The 14,337-nt window shown below is 46.7% G+C and overlaps 1 protein-coding gene across 2 annotated transcripts in view; it reads right to left on the bottom strand.

Annotated features, from left to right (window-relative positions):
• Nucleotides 1-14,337, bottom strand: part of atrn (attractin) — a 91,046-nt gene that overhangs the window by 10,106 nt on the left and 66,603 nt on the right. For both annotated transcript variants that reach the window (XM_028394918.1, XM_028394917.1), the window contains exon 27: nucleotides 4,980-5,087. In XM_028394918.1, the coding sequence (XP_028250719.1) occupies nucleotides 4,980-5,087 (108 nt within the window). The remainder of the gene's footprint in view (nucleotides 1-4,979; nucleotides 5,088-14,337) is intronic.

Below are 14,337 nucleotides of genomic sequence, written 5' to 3'. Positions count from 1 at the left end.
AGCCTTATGAAGGTATTCTATTTTTCATTTGATTACAGTAAACGCCAGCACTGTCCCACGGGCCGATAAAACCTTAATATCCCTTCCAGCTTTGTGTGATAAATGAGTGATGGCTCAATAATAGGAAGTTACGACAACAGACCCACTCACTATAAGGATCATTTCTTCCCATTTCCAAAGTCACGCTGCCAGAACGTCGTTACATCCAGCTGACGTGGACGGCCGAGAAATGGGAATAAAAAATACTGACAACTATACCAACACAACATTAGGTGGTGCAATATCACACTTGGCTAACTCTGCTCCTCAATCCCCTGGCACATGACGAGATGAAACTATTATTTTGGCCTTGCCAGAAGCGGTCCAACTAGGCTCGGCTTTCCACGCCACGTGCCTGTTTTCGCCCCGGGCAAAATGTATTTCTCACTTTACAATTGAAAAGTGAGGAGCGCCCATGATAACCCGAACACATCTGTGTGTGTATATATATAAAAAAACACAAATAAATAAAAGAAGAAACAGACTGGCAGCTTTTAATTTCACAGCTTAGGGCTGTTGTAAGGCTCGTCTGCCAAGTCCAATTTCCACTGCAGCAGCGGCTGCGAGCTGCTCTTAAGTTCTCGCTTGTTTACGTGCTTGTTTCTCAATTTCCAAAAATCAGCATCTCACATTCCGGCTGGAGAGGGAACAGGCACTGCAAATACAATCCATTTGGTATTGGAAGAGACTCGCTGTCAGACTGATGTGGGACATGACGACAGGATCATTTTCATCTCAACAGGCCTTGTTTCATATTCCATCACACTGTGCAGGCGTTGGTCTGTACTGCAGCCGACGTACACGCACACGCCAGGCGCTTCACTTCACCGCAACAACATACACACCAGTTATCTTCTTCCACACATGTGTCCTGAGCAGAAATTAAGGGTGGAAAACAAAACACTACACCTTGAAAAATTCAATTATCCTTCCTTTTAAACTCCTTGTGAGCCTTTTTTTTCCCCAAAGGAAGTGCCTCTTCCTGTGGTCTTCTTCAGAGGCGGTGTGTTATTAACATTCCCCAGCAGATACCTTTGTTTTGCAGCGTTGCAGCCTCTCCCTTCAGCCCCCCCACCCCCAACCAGCTCCACTCTGGAGAGTTATCTAGACTGGCCAGGCAGAGTGGCGAAAGGTTTTGTTAAATTACCTTCAGTAATTAGCCCAGCACGCAGGACGGCTGCTGAGACCACACACAGACAGACAGACGGAGCTTGCTGCTCTGCTTTCATCCACTGGATTCATCGCTTCTTTAGCAGCAGTCAGGATCTAGCTTCCCCCCCTCCACCTCCACCTCCATCCCAACCAGCAGCAAGAGCCAGTCAACCTCCCTGCTGCTGTGACTCACCAGGTGCAGCGACTTTCCACTGAGACTTTGATGAGCTTTTTCACTCTTCAGAAAAAAGGATCAATAAACTGAGTTTAAAGCAGCAGTTTTTAAATAAAAACAACATATTTTCTTCCTGTGTTTGGGACGATTCAGCAGGTATGAAGCCTCCAGCCAATTACAGCACAGGGGGGGCGGGAGCTCTGTAAAAACATAGCCACCAGATTCCACTGTTGTTCTGTTATTCTGTTGGATAACGTTGTCTTGTCTAAAAATGCTAAAAATAGCATGAAATCAAATCCACAGAACACCGCCTGCACCGCGGCTGCAGCGGTTGATGGTGGCGACTCCAGTCTAGTCTGTGCGTGTGGTCCCACCAGACGAACCTAGAGTGCATTTTCAAAAGCGTCCCAGAAGTGACTCTCTATACGCAATGCTCCACTGCACTAAGTCCATTTTGGCACTCAGCCGAGCCACATCAGTGTCCGCTGGGCGGATTGAACAGAGTCACACACAGGAGCAGCAGAGAGGTTCTGGATGATGTTCAAAATAAAACAGCAGGTGTGGACTCCAGCTCGTTACACTACATTAATGCACAAACATTAAGTCATAACTGGAGAAGAAAGACCACACATGAAGCACTATAGATGGAAGAGGGCTCAACATGGATCACTGGATGTTCTCGCTTAATCCTTCGAGTAAAGTCATACTCATGAGTCCAAGTGCACTTCCTCCAAAGGTTTAATGAAGAACTGACATGCCTTCACGCGGTCACTCCTCCTCTCCATCACCTGTGTATCAATGCTGCGTTTACCAAGCTGTAAGGCTTCATGAAAGTTTTATAAAATCAGAACTTTAGCTCTCCATCAGGAACACGAACAGGCAACGTGGGGTCAAAGCAGATCTGCAGAGTGCAGCTCTTACTGTCACCGAGGCTGTTCCTGCTGCACACTATACAATCTAAAGACCTTTAAAAAGTCAGCAATGGCTGCCTTCAGCTGATTAAACCCAACAGGTGAACTGAGGTAAGCCTATTCAAACAGAAGACGACGAGCGTAACAACTTCAATAACCAGCTCTATGTCACCGAGGAGACGTCAGCGAACCAGCTGGGGAAAAAAAAAAAAATCACTTACAATCTTACAGCTTGACTCTTTTTTCTTTTTTCCAGCTGAAGTGAGAATGATTCATGAAAACTGAATCATCATCTTTTAAGTTTCCTGGCATCCCCCACATGCTTCTCTCTCTAAAACACTTCTCTGTGTAACCAAGTGACACTGCTGCAGAGAAGCCAGTGATGAAAGATGCTTCACAGACACAGACGCAACATTAAACGGTTTAAACGTGTCAAGAAAAGCTCCAAATATTCCTCCTTTCATCACAATATCACACGGGACACACTGGTGAAAACCTGCAGATGTGCTGGCTGATTTAAATTCAGGATGTATGACTACCATCTATTAGAAATGATCATAATTGAGTGTTCCTGTGCTTTTGGCCTGTAGCCTTACTTTTTCCTGCAATCAGGGGATTTAAGGTTATCCAAATGGCACAAGCGGTATAAAAAAAGCCTGTAATTTCATAGGATACAGTCTAAGTGCAGGTGATAATGGGTGCACCATCGCGTTAGATAAAAGGGAAGCGCTTCACCCCCCCCCCTCCACCGCTCCACCCCCCACCCGACTTCTCCTGCCTCATGTGTGGATTTTCTCTCATCCCACGGTATCTATGAATAAAAGCAGAGCAGAAGGCGTCACAAAGGTAATCATCTGCCTGTGATGCCGGGGCCGCAGGCTCCATTTGGCAGAAGCTGAGTGAATATATATCTCATCGGTGAAGCAAGTTTGGACTTCCCAAAGAGGCTATAAACAACTTTAATGATCTTCAGCTCGCTGTGCAGCGCCGGGCCTCCCGTACAACCTGATCGCCGGTCTTAATACACCGCTGTAGCATCCTGATAAAACAGCATGGAAACAAGGGGAAGGACCTGCTCTGAGTCGCTCAATCTGAGCCGAGAGGAGATAGGATAGTGCGCACTCACAGCCTGAGCAGGTGAAGGCACAGAAAGCTGAGGAGGAAGATCTAAATTGGATCTCTGCTCCTGGACTGCTCCTGCCCTGATGGAGAGGAGGAGAGCAGCTCCGGGTAGAATGGAAGAAAAGAGCCGCCAGAAGAAAAGCTAAAGCCGGAGACGAAGGAGGAGGAGGAGGAGGAGGAGGAGGAGGGCTGCATCTTTCAGAACGTGTGCACACACACACACACATACACCCGCCCACAAACACACACAGAATGCATATGAACACAGCAGATAAGGCCCACAGAAAGCCGCAGACAGCTGATAGCATCAGCAAAGTGCTGGTAAATTAGAGGAGGACACTGTGGTGAAGTGAGGACGTCAGACAGGAGACGAGAGAGAGAGAGAGAGAGAGAGGAAAAGAAAGAAAAAAGGAAGAGGAGAACAAACCTGAGGAAACAGCACAAATAAAGAAGAGGGGAACAAAAATACAGAAAGGAACAAAGAGGGAAAATAAGACGATAAAAACAAAAGAAAGAGTTAAAGAGAAATGCTGAAAGAGACACAAATAAATTAAGAGGAAGCCTCATATATACAGTATTTATATATATATATATAGCTGCTGATCCTCCCGAGGGGCCCTGCAGTCGTTGCCGTGGGAATAACCTTGCGCTCGCGAGCTGAGACCCCCACCGCCCCACCCCCCTGAGATGCATGAACCCTGTCAGAGCCCAGGGGCCCTGAGCCGCCCTGCTGAAACAGCCCTATAATTCTGCACTACATCTGCATTCAGAGGTCGTTCATCACACCGTGCAGAGTCACAGGTAGACCTGCCTGCGGCTCTGTGCACGTCCAACACTCAACCACCAACTTCTACACCTCAGAACAACGCACACCTTTAAATACTTTCCACTGCTGCTCAGAATTCCTCTCTGTAATGAAGCCTCCTCTGCAGCTCTGCCTGACCTTTACGCTCACATCCCTGCTACCTGTAATTCCTTTACATTCTAATCTACTCGTTGTGGATATGGTCTTCAAAACAGTGACGATAAGCCCAAAATGAACCCACAACGTCCATGCAAACTATTTTAAATAACTACACACAGTTACTCTGCCTTCAGTCTGGACTTCACTGTTGTTTGTTAATGCACTGCCAGCAAACATTTCCCAGGTGTAGGTGTGTGTTTGTTTATTTATTTCTGAGTATAGTTTAAAGTCTGCATTACCTTCTTTCACCTGCATGTGTTTAACTCCAGGGTTAACTAAATTCATTCCCATCAGGACATCAACAATAACCGTGTAGCTCCTCCCTTTATTCGTCCATGCACTGACCCTTCATTAGGTGACCTCCTCCACTGATGTGGACACTTAAAGCTGCCAAAAACTAATCAAATCACCTCAAAGGTTCTAACATGATGTGAAGCAGATGGCACATAGAACACTGATCGCTGTACTCAAACCTGAGCGCCCACTTCAGGTGAAGATGAGCAACACCGGCAGTGATGGACGGAGCTCTGTCGCCTGCCATCCCGTCAGCACACACACACACACACACACACAAAGGCAGATCTCTGGGGTGCTCAAAGAAAAAGGTTGCGCTCACCTTGACGTTTCCTCCTATCAGGTCAGGCGGCTCCTCGTCCGTCTCCAAGGCGACGTTGATGGTGGCAAAAGGCCGGCTGGCCATCTGCTGCATCTCCCTGAGCAGTTGCTGGAGGAAGAAGAAGAAGAAGAAGAGGAGAGCGAAGGTCAGAGACACGTAAACACAGACGGTCTGTTCTTTAATCAGCTGCCAAAACTGAGTGAGGTACACACTCCTGTCACAGTTACAATCAGTGCGGGCTCATTGTTCTCTGTAATGTAGAACAGCTGCATGGAAACAGCTCCACCATGGTGACAAGGGAACAGGGTCAAAAAAGGGCAGCATTAAATGTATAAAGATATACACAAGTGCTGATCTGGAAGCCTGCAGATAAGCCAATAACTTCCTGATTGACCTCTGGTCACCCAGCCAATCACAGCTTCCTAGTTGCATGAAGGAGTTCTTCATTCTTTTTTCTTTTCTTTGCTGATTTTATTTTCCATGACCGTTGGTCATAGGTGAGTCAGTCATGGCGTCCTAGTTGTGGAGCAGAGTGCAGATTTTGTTATTTTTGACAGAATCTTGCAGCACTAACAGCATATTTTTGGGGAAAATTTTAAATTGGAAAAGTAGGAAACAGCAATTTTAAACTTAAATTTGAAGAAGAAAAAAGAAAGAAAGAAATTTCAAAGACAGGAAATTACACCACTTTTATGAGTAAGATTGATTTTTTTTCCCCTGATAAATGATGTAATTTTACCAATTCTGAACACTCAGACTGGCTGCTGGGCATTTTGTCAAACCTGCAGGTCTGTACCAGCTCACCCGAACCCTGAGAGGAACATCTGGCTCTTTCAGCCACTGAATGCTTCTCTGTGCTCACTCAAGTTAGTTCACTGCAAACTTTCTCTGCTGTTTGGCGCAAGATCTGCATTCAACTGCTGCTCAACATGAGGCAGATGAGAGCGCTGAGACCCAGTCCCAAAACTGAGAAAAAAAACCCCAGACCAGGACTACAGGTCTACATCACTCCTGCAGGGTTAAAGCATTAAACCAGAGGAGCAGCAATCCATTTATTCCTGACTTCTGTGAATATTAATCAGTGTAGCTTTGCAGAGTAGTCAAGAAATCAGTAATCATGATTCTGCATAATTGGGCTTCTACAATCAAAGATCAATAATCTAAAAAATAAAGAAAGTCCAGGAGGTAAATATCCGATTTTTATGATCAAATCTTAAACATTTGAAAGCTGCCGGTGACAGTATTGGCATTTTCAGCGTCCCTCAGAGGACCAGAGTCAAGTACTAGCAGCCTCAAACTGTAGTTGAGTAATTGTACTCTAACTTTTCAGCACTGCACGGCAGAGGCACACTCTCATTTTCTTCTGATTTATAACATGGACCTTGGCCAAAGGGGGGAGAAAGGATGAGGGAGGTGATTATGAGAGAGGGAAGGAGGAGGAAGGGGAGGTAAAGGATGAGAATGGACACGGAAATAAGGAGAATCAGAAACAGAGTGAAACAGAGTGTGAGCTGCAGAGAGAGAGGAGGCAGAAATCCCCAGTAAACAAGGCGCTGCTCCTGTGTCAAAGGCTGTGAACAGAGAAACAAACAGCATCAGCTGTCAAGACACCAAGACCTGAACACAAGCAGCGAGGAAACAGAAACACCTGCAACGGCTGTAGGAGCTGGAAAACACTGACAAAAGAGAGAGAGTCCAACACAAGCCAACACACACTGGGGGACAACAATCAGTGTGTGTCTGAAACATGTCGCCTCACACTTACACACACACACAGAGCAGGCGGGTGTGTGCAGACCAGCTGAAACATTACACAGGCAGAGAACAGGAGCAAGATCAGCCTGAAAGCCCAGCAGACAGCTCCACACTGACCAGCTCTCAGTCAGTCAGCGGAGTGATTTCATCCTATGTGAGGCTGGCGATCGCGGTTATTGACACTCGTCTTACTAAATGTGACGTTTTCAGGGGGGGGGGGGGGCTTGAAGCACATCACACACACAGACAATTTATTCACAGCAGCTGGTGGGAACAAGCACAATTTCCAAAGTACTTTGCGAGCTGACTGCAGACACTTTAATGCCATCTGATAGAAGACACTGCAGCTCTGTTACCTGGATACTGGCTGCCTGAATCACTCATCATTCATTTTTCCTTTTACTCACATTTCCGGACTATCGCCGCCCTCATTCAGACGAGTTCACAGAGCTGGCACGGCTGTCTGCAGCCACTTCCCAGAAGGCTTTGTTAACTGAACTCTCTGTTTGTTTGTTTTTTAAGCAGGAAGTCATTAGCAAATGTGGAAATTAATAAAACATTAGGGTGCTAAATAAAGCTAGGGATAAAACAGGGTGAGAGAATGTATTGTGGAGGCATTGGATAGGCTTTATGACGAGCTCTTACAGTCAGACAGACCGAAATCACGTCAGTCCTGAGAAGCAGATGCTGTAAATAGAAACGTTGTGATGCACAGTAGTAGAACATGAAACATGAATGAATCCCAGCACCGTGTCTAAGAGCTGCCTCATTACAATGAACACAAATAAAAACAGGCTCAAGTAACGTGACCTGAGTGAGCGGCTCGCTCTCTGCAGAAGAACAAATGAAAACCCGAGAGAGGGACTCGTTGTGCCGAGTCTCCATTTGTCACGATTAGACCCCCCGCTGTGTGAAGCATCTGAGAGCCAGAACACTGTGAGAGGAGGCAGCGACACAGCAGCCGCCTCATCTTTCACTGATTATAAAATCCACTGCTCTATTAAGAGCTCATCAAACCTGCAGTTTTATTTATGAGCTGAACTCCTAACACACCCACAGAACCTCTGCATCCTGCTCTCTCTCTGTCTCTCTCTCTGATACAGCACGCTGCAGCAGGCAGCCGTCAGTGTGGTAACCAGCGTGCAGAGGAAGCAGGAATCTGCATGCAGACGACATCCTCTTCACACGCCGAGCTCCTTGAGCAGCACAAAGCAGCAGGTTTGATTCAGTGGATAAAAAGCAGATGGAGGAGTCTGAATGTTGCAGTAAACAAACTTCATAAGATTCAGTCCGGCGACCTCTGCCTCCGCTCGGCTGCCTTAACATGCAGCTAACCTTCATTCAAACACCAACACTTGGCTGAAACTAGGTGCTTTTTTTATCCTGTTCACATTTGAACTTTTCTACTGCTCACATGGGAGTTGAGCTGCGAGTCGATGGAGAGTGGTGTTAGAAGACAATAAGCTCTGTGAACGATGGAAGAGAGGAAAGTGTGTGTCTGTAAGTTTCACTGGAAATTAGAGCAAAGCATGACACCAAAAAGAAACTCACCAAGGTGTCTGTGGACTAAGAGAGGTGGCAGCACTACCTGATCAGCCTGGTTCTACCTGATCAGCCTGGTTCTACCTGACCACCCTGGTTCGGTCTCCTTGAAGCAGCTGTCTAATGCAGGCCTGAAACACCTGATGACGCTGGGTTCTTTACTGCAAATGTGTCCAAGCAGCAGCAGCATCAGGCTAACACAGTCTATGAATGCTCCCGGCTGACACTCTGCTCTGTTTTTAGCCTTCACCAACTCCACCAGGTCATATCTGGCTCTTTAGCTTCTTGCAGACCCCAGTCGGCACCTTTGCTCATTCACAAAGACTTTGAGAGGGCCTGCCCTTCATCATGTTGCTGGTCATGTGTGTTTCAAAATGCTACATCCTCTTCCTCCTTACACAGTCCTGTCTAGCACAGACTGTCTGGTTCATGGTCGTATATGATAATGAATGATGGTCTGATGGCTTCATAATCAGCTCCTTTAATCTACAGTATCATTTATTCATCAATCACTGCAGTGTGGGCTTCTCCTCAGAGCCCTACACTCTAACCTCAGGACCCTCGGGTTAAGCACAATTTGGAGAATAACCATCCTGGAAGGAATCCTACAGAAAAAAATACAATTTGCACAAATCTCATTAAGCTGTGCTGTGAGTAGGCAGACGCAGCACAGCAAACACTCAGCACTCCCAAGATAACCAGGCGCCAGAGGAGGTACAGTGCAAGTCTCCCACTCCTGAAACCGGCTGTTAGTGTTCTGCAGGGCAGTCAGTCAGTCTGTGTGTGTATGTGAGCGATATCTGACTATGGCAGAGCAAGCTGTGCATATATAAACCTAATTAAAACCATGAGGTGGGCACACATCCTCGGAGATACCTGCACATGACCAGTCATGTATGTGTTTCCTCAGCTGCACATTAACCCTCTGTAAATTTAATTCATAAGCACACAGGGAAGGGTGCCCAGAGGGGGGGGGTACAGAAATACAGAAACTTTAATGCATAACTAATCACGTTACAAGCTTGAGCACGAGTGCAGCAAGGTTAATATTTATTTATATTTAATGTGTCTGGACACACACAGATTTGGTTGACTGTACATCTCATGGTGCATTCAAGGACTGCGGGAAAATCCTGATCTCGCAAAATCAACAATGTTCCACAGACTGATGTGCACTTTAAATGCAGGTAGTTTCCCTCGAAAATCCATAGGCTGATCAATAATGCTGATTTATACACATGTCACAGAGGATGACCGAGGGACATGTGTTTGAGCACTGTCAAAGGAGGAGAGGAGCAGGAGCAAGGAGGAGACGGAGGGTGAGGAAAAAAAACAAGAAAAGCGAGATGCAGGAGAAGACAGGAAATGACTACAAAAGGTGATGATGTTGGAAGTGATGAAAAAATAAAAAATAAACAAGCTTGGTCGAGATAAAAAAAACAAAAACAGAAAGGCGAGGTGGCCAGTTGGACGAGGGGGTGGATAAACACGTTGGTTGTGCACGTGTGTGGACACACATGTGGGTGCACTAACATCAGTCCCTTTATTTATTGATGTGCGTGTTTAAACATGCTGTGGGAGAGCTCTCCATCATCCTCCATCATCCTTCAGCATCACTGAAGGAAGTAGGAGGCGTGCAGGGGGTGGAGAGGCGTAGAGAGGGAGGGAGGGGGGAGGTTTTCCTCACATGTGAGACGATGCTGGCTACCTGCTGCTCCATCTCTCCATCTCTGACACGGAAGGTGGGGGGGGTGGAGGACGCACACTGTGAATGCTGACACAGGGGAAGTCTTTGATCCCTCCCTTCCTCTCTCTCCCTCCCTCCATCCCTTTGTCTCTCTCTCCCTCTCTCTTTCTTCTTCTTCTTCTGGCCCCCTGCTGTCCATGCCGTGCACCTCTCTGTCCATCTCACCCCATCCATATTCTCCTTATAGGTTTCTCCTTCCACTGAACACACTGTGATGAGTCCACCATGCTAACCATCAAAGAGAAGCAAGAGGACGACAACAGGCCGGCGGGCTGTCAGTCTTCTCTGACATCACTCACGTCACGAGCGGCCGACTCTGTGTGTGTGTGCGTCTCTGTTCTGTCTGCCAGTCAAATCTAATGTGTGACAACCGACAATCAATGCAGCCAGAGACGCCGTTCGCATAATCAGGACTTTTAATTTTTTGCCAGATCTCTCATACACACACAGTCATAACTCTGACTTCTTTGCTTTGTTTAACACTCTGGGTCGGCGCCATTTTGAGCTTTTAATTGTTTACAGATATGTCTACCAGCTGGCCAGACTTCAGCAGAGCAGACCTCGTTCACTCCTGTTGTATTTCTAGTCACTGTGGGCCTCAATGCAAACAGCACAATCATGAGAATAACGGAGAAACAGTGGAACAATGAGCTTTATGTGCCACAGATATTTGATTTTTTTGCTGTAATTTTAGCAAAATATTCGCTGAATTTTTGTCATGTGACCGCTGGTCACATGTGAATCAATCATAGCTCTCCAGTTATGCTCTAGAGTCCAAAATTTTTTGTTTTGGACCTAATCTTGTTATTCATTAATTTTGAGTGGTTTAGATTTGGTCGTATTTTCTGAGGACACAGTTTACGCTTACACGTGATGCATTTAAGGACTATGGGAGAGGTCATTGCCACAGTGTACTCAGGTCTAATTTTGGTAGGCTTTTGGGTTTCTAAAGGGTTAACACAGTTCCACATTTGTGCATTAACTGCAGATTAGAGTGGACATTTAAAGAGGAAGAGGAGTTGGTTCTGTACAAGTATCACATTAGGTTGAATTAGTCTTTGCTGTGGAGGCTGAGTCCACTTCATTCTCCACCCTGGACCTGACATGGCAAAACAATCTTGACCCAAGGTCCTCTTATTCGCTTGTTCAACAGCTTTCACCCACGTGCCAAGGTCTTCATCACTCAGTCCCCCCTCGCTGCACAGACAGCCTCCCAGTCCTGGGAGGGCTCAGGAGCAGCTAAAGCTCTGCTTTGTATAGATTTTCTCCTTACGTAACACAAAAGGCAGGCGAGGAACAGGTGCTAATGTTATGCTACAGCATCGTATATGTTTTCAGTCATGTTCAGGTGGAGGAATCAAAGTTATTGACTTTAGAGCGGGCAAAGTAAACTGAGGTGGTTTGAGGGTAAAACTGAACAAAGATGGAGGAGATGAGACAGCTGCGGGAAGAAGGAGGAGGAGGAGGAGGAGGAGGAAGAGGAGCGGATAAAAGTAAAGAAGAAGTGAAGACAGCCTGTAATGAGATGAAACAGAATCAAGAAGTGCACGAGCGGGGCTCTGACAGAGGTTCTGGGCTTATCATAAGCCCTGTACCAATGCCATGATGGATGGACGGGTTAGAGAGGGAGGGAGGACGGGGGAGAAGGGGGAGACCGAATGAGGGTCACCCACAGTGCAGGCAGGTTGTGATGCCAATACTGCCTGTATACTGTGAGCAATAAGACACTGGCGCTGATCCAAACTCTAATTATACGCACCATCTCTGCAGAATTAAGATTAGCGGGGTTTAGAGGTGTCTTGGGAAAACTGGCAGACAAAAACCCACATGTTCACACACACACACACACACACAGAGAGAAAGAGAGAAAATGTGAATGACACCAAAGCAAACTCTGCGCTGATGTGCTGTAAAAATGTGGGAAGCACACAATCTAACCCACCCACACACACACACACAGCTGGAGGTATTCACCATTCATTCACCTGCACTCAAAAGCTGCAGAGAGATTTGAGTATTTGCAAAGTTAGAACCCCGAATTCCTTCACAGGAGCTACACCAACACAAATATGATTAGCATTCCTTCAGTTGTTTACTTCAGCAGTCTATTATTGGCTCGCCAGTTATTTCCTTTTACAAAGCAAAGCTAATATTTACTACGGCGCCGGTATGCCTTCTGCTCTGTGTCTCCTGCTACAGAGGCAGCTCTGCTGCCAGAGCTGCGGTGGATTCTGTTTCATCACTTTCTGATGAATCCGCATCCTGTCAGGTCCGAGGAGACGCTCGTTAGCTTGGCTGCCATTAACAAGGAGCAACGTGCGTTTACCTGAACTTTCCCGGCTTCCTATGGAAGTGACCTTCAGTTTAGTTTCCCCCCTCCCTCCCTCCCTCACTCACTCACTCTTCATCTAACTCCCCCCACCCCCACCCCCACCTCACTTCAGGATTGATCACCTCAGAAGTAGGCCTTTTGTTCTGTGAGGTGGTGCAGCCAGCGCTGACCTCAGGAGAGGAGGAGGAGGTGGAGATGGAAGGCATCTCTCATAGAATCTTAAAGTGCTGCTCTAGTTGATCTACAGGGAGCTTCCGGCGCTTCACAGAGGAGCACAGCTGATGGTTGCTGCCTTGTTACACAGGAAGCCGATTCTCCCTGCATGCCCGCCTGCCTTCGTCCATCACAACTTAATCTGCAGCAACTTTCTGAAACCCTATTTGGAGCCATTAATAGCTGTTACAATATTTATCGACTCTAAAAGTTCAAATTGAAATGATTTTCTTATCTTTTTAAATCTGCTTGTGAAGAGTTAATGTTATGAATTTAATTTGCATTAGTTTCAAGAGACAGTTTTACTCTTCATCGTCTAAAAGCTGCAGAATTTCATTAGCGCTGCTTTCAAGGGATAGTTTATACACTTTATACAGCTAATGCTACTGCAGAGTTATGAGCAAATAAAATAAGTTATTATATTCACTGCTAATTGACTATAATTAGCATATTTTTAGTAGCACAGCTTTGACCCATTTAAGTGAGCATACTGTCACCAGCCCATCGTGAAACATTGGGGGCTTCAGGGAGGGTGGACGCGGTGGGGGGGGCGGGCGTCGACCAAGAAGCTGCCGCTCTGAAGTTTGCCGCCTGGAGGACTGGCAGCGTGCGAGGTGGAGGAACAGAGTAAGCGTGAGGAATGGTGGCAGGAGGGCAGGCGGGCGGGCGGGCTGAGCGGACAGGATGCCAGCTGGGGTCACCTTCAGCAATCCATCTCCCACCTCCAGCAGGGAGGGAGAGCGCCAAGGCAGCGAGGAGTGCTCTCCGCCTCCTTTTTTTTTTTTTTTTTGTGCGGAGGGTGAGACGAGGTAAGAAAGTGCTTCGTTTATGAAGCCGTCTGAGGATGCTCCGCCACAGCTGGAGCGGTAGGAGGAGAGATGACCGGACATCCCTGACAGCAGAGACAAACAAGGCAACACAAACAACACAGCGACAAACAACTAGTCTGTCAACACTGCAGCTGAATGAGCTCTCACTCTGTTAAAAAAAGGAGAACTGTTAATTTCCTCTTTTCTATGCATGGACAGAAATCTGTCATGAAATTGGAGGTAAACTCATTTCCTGCACACTTCAGGGGCTTCACACTCTCCCCAGAGAACAACACGACACTCTTTCATCCAACAAGTCATACATTTTAACACACAATAGACAGTCAAAGTGGCTAATGATGTGTAGGAGAAGCAAAGATTTTCTGCAGCGAGGTCCCGGCACATTCCGCACCACCGGCAGGCCATAACATAACAGCGGCCGTGGCCTCAACAGTCTGCCTTCAAGGGCACCATTACTCTTACTGAGTGCAGGCATGGCTGAATCCATTTTCAAGGGTACACATAGGTAACACTGATCCACCTCTGTGTTCAAATAAGATTACACATTCTCAGCTTCCATGTTTCCTGAACGTACAAGGCGACCCAACCACACGAACGCCACAGTCACAGAGCCGTGATTAAATAAGCAGGTTTCAGACTTCTTCCTTTGCTTTTTCACACCTCACTGCACACCAGCAAAACAGCTGAACTGGGCAGGTTAACACTGCAAATAAGGCCCCGTTCACACTGGAGAAAGTCAATCCAGCTAGAGTAGGGTTGAATTCAGTACGTTCAGACCGTTGGATCAAAAAGCAGTTTATTCCTTTGTAGCCCTGTGGAAAATGAACTTGGGGCAAAGTCGTAGTTCAAAGGTTGTTTACATACGGCTTTTGTACGCGACCCGTGAACCGCAAGTATCACGATTGATTTCTTCAGTGTGAACGGGGTCTAAGTGGCTGG

The sequence above is a fragment of the Parambassis ranga genome, chromosome 22 (assembly GCF_900634625.1).
Source record: "Parambassis ranga chromosome 22, fParRan2.1, whole genome shotgun sequence".
In the NCBI taxonomy this organism is placed as follows: domain Eukaryota; kingdom Metazoa; phylum Chordata; class Actinopteri; family Ambassidae; genus Parambassis; species Parambassis ranga.
Note: the sequence above shows the minus strand (reverse complement) of the source record. Positions and strands in the feature narration are given on the sequence as shown.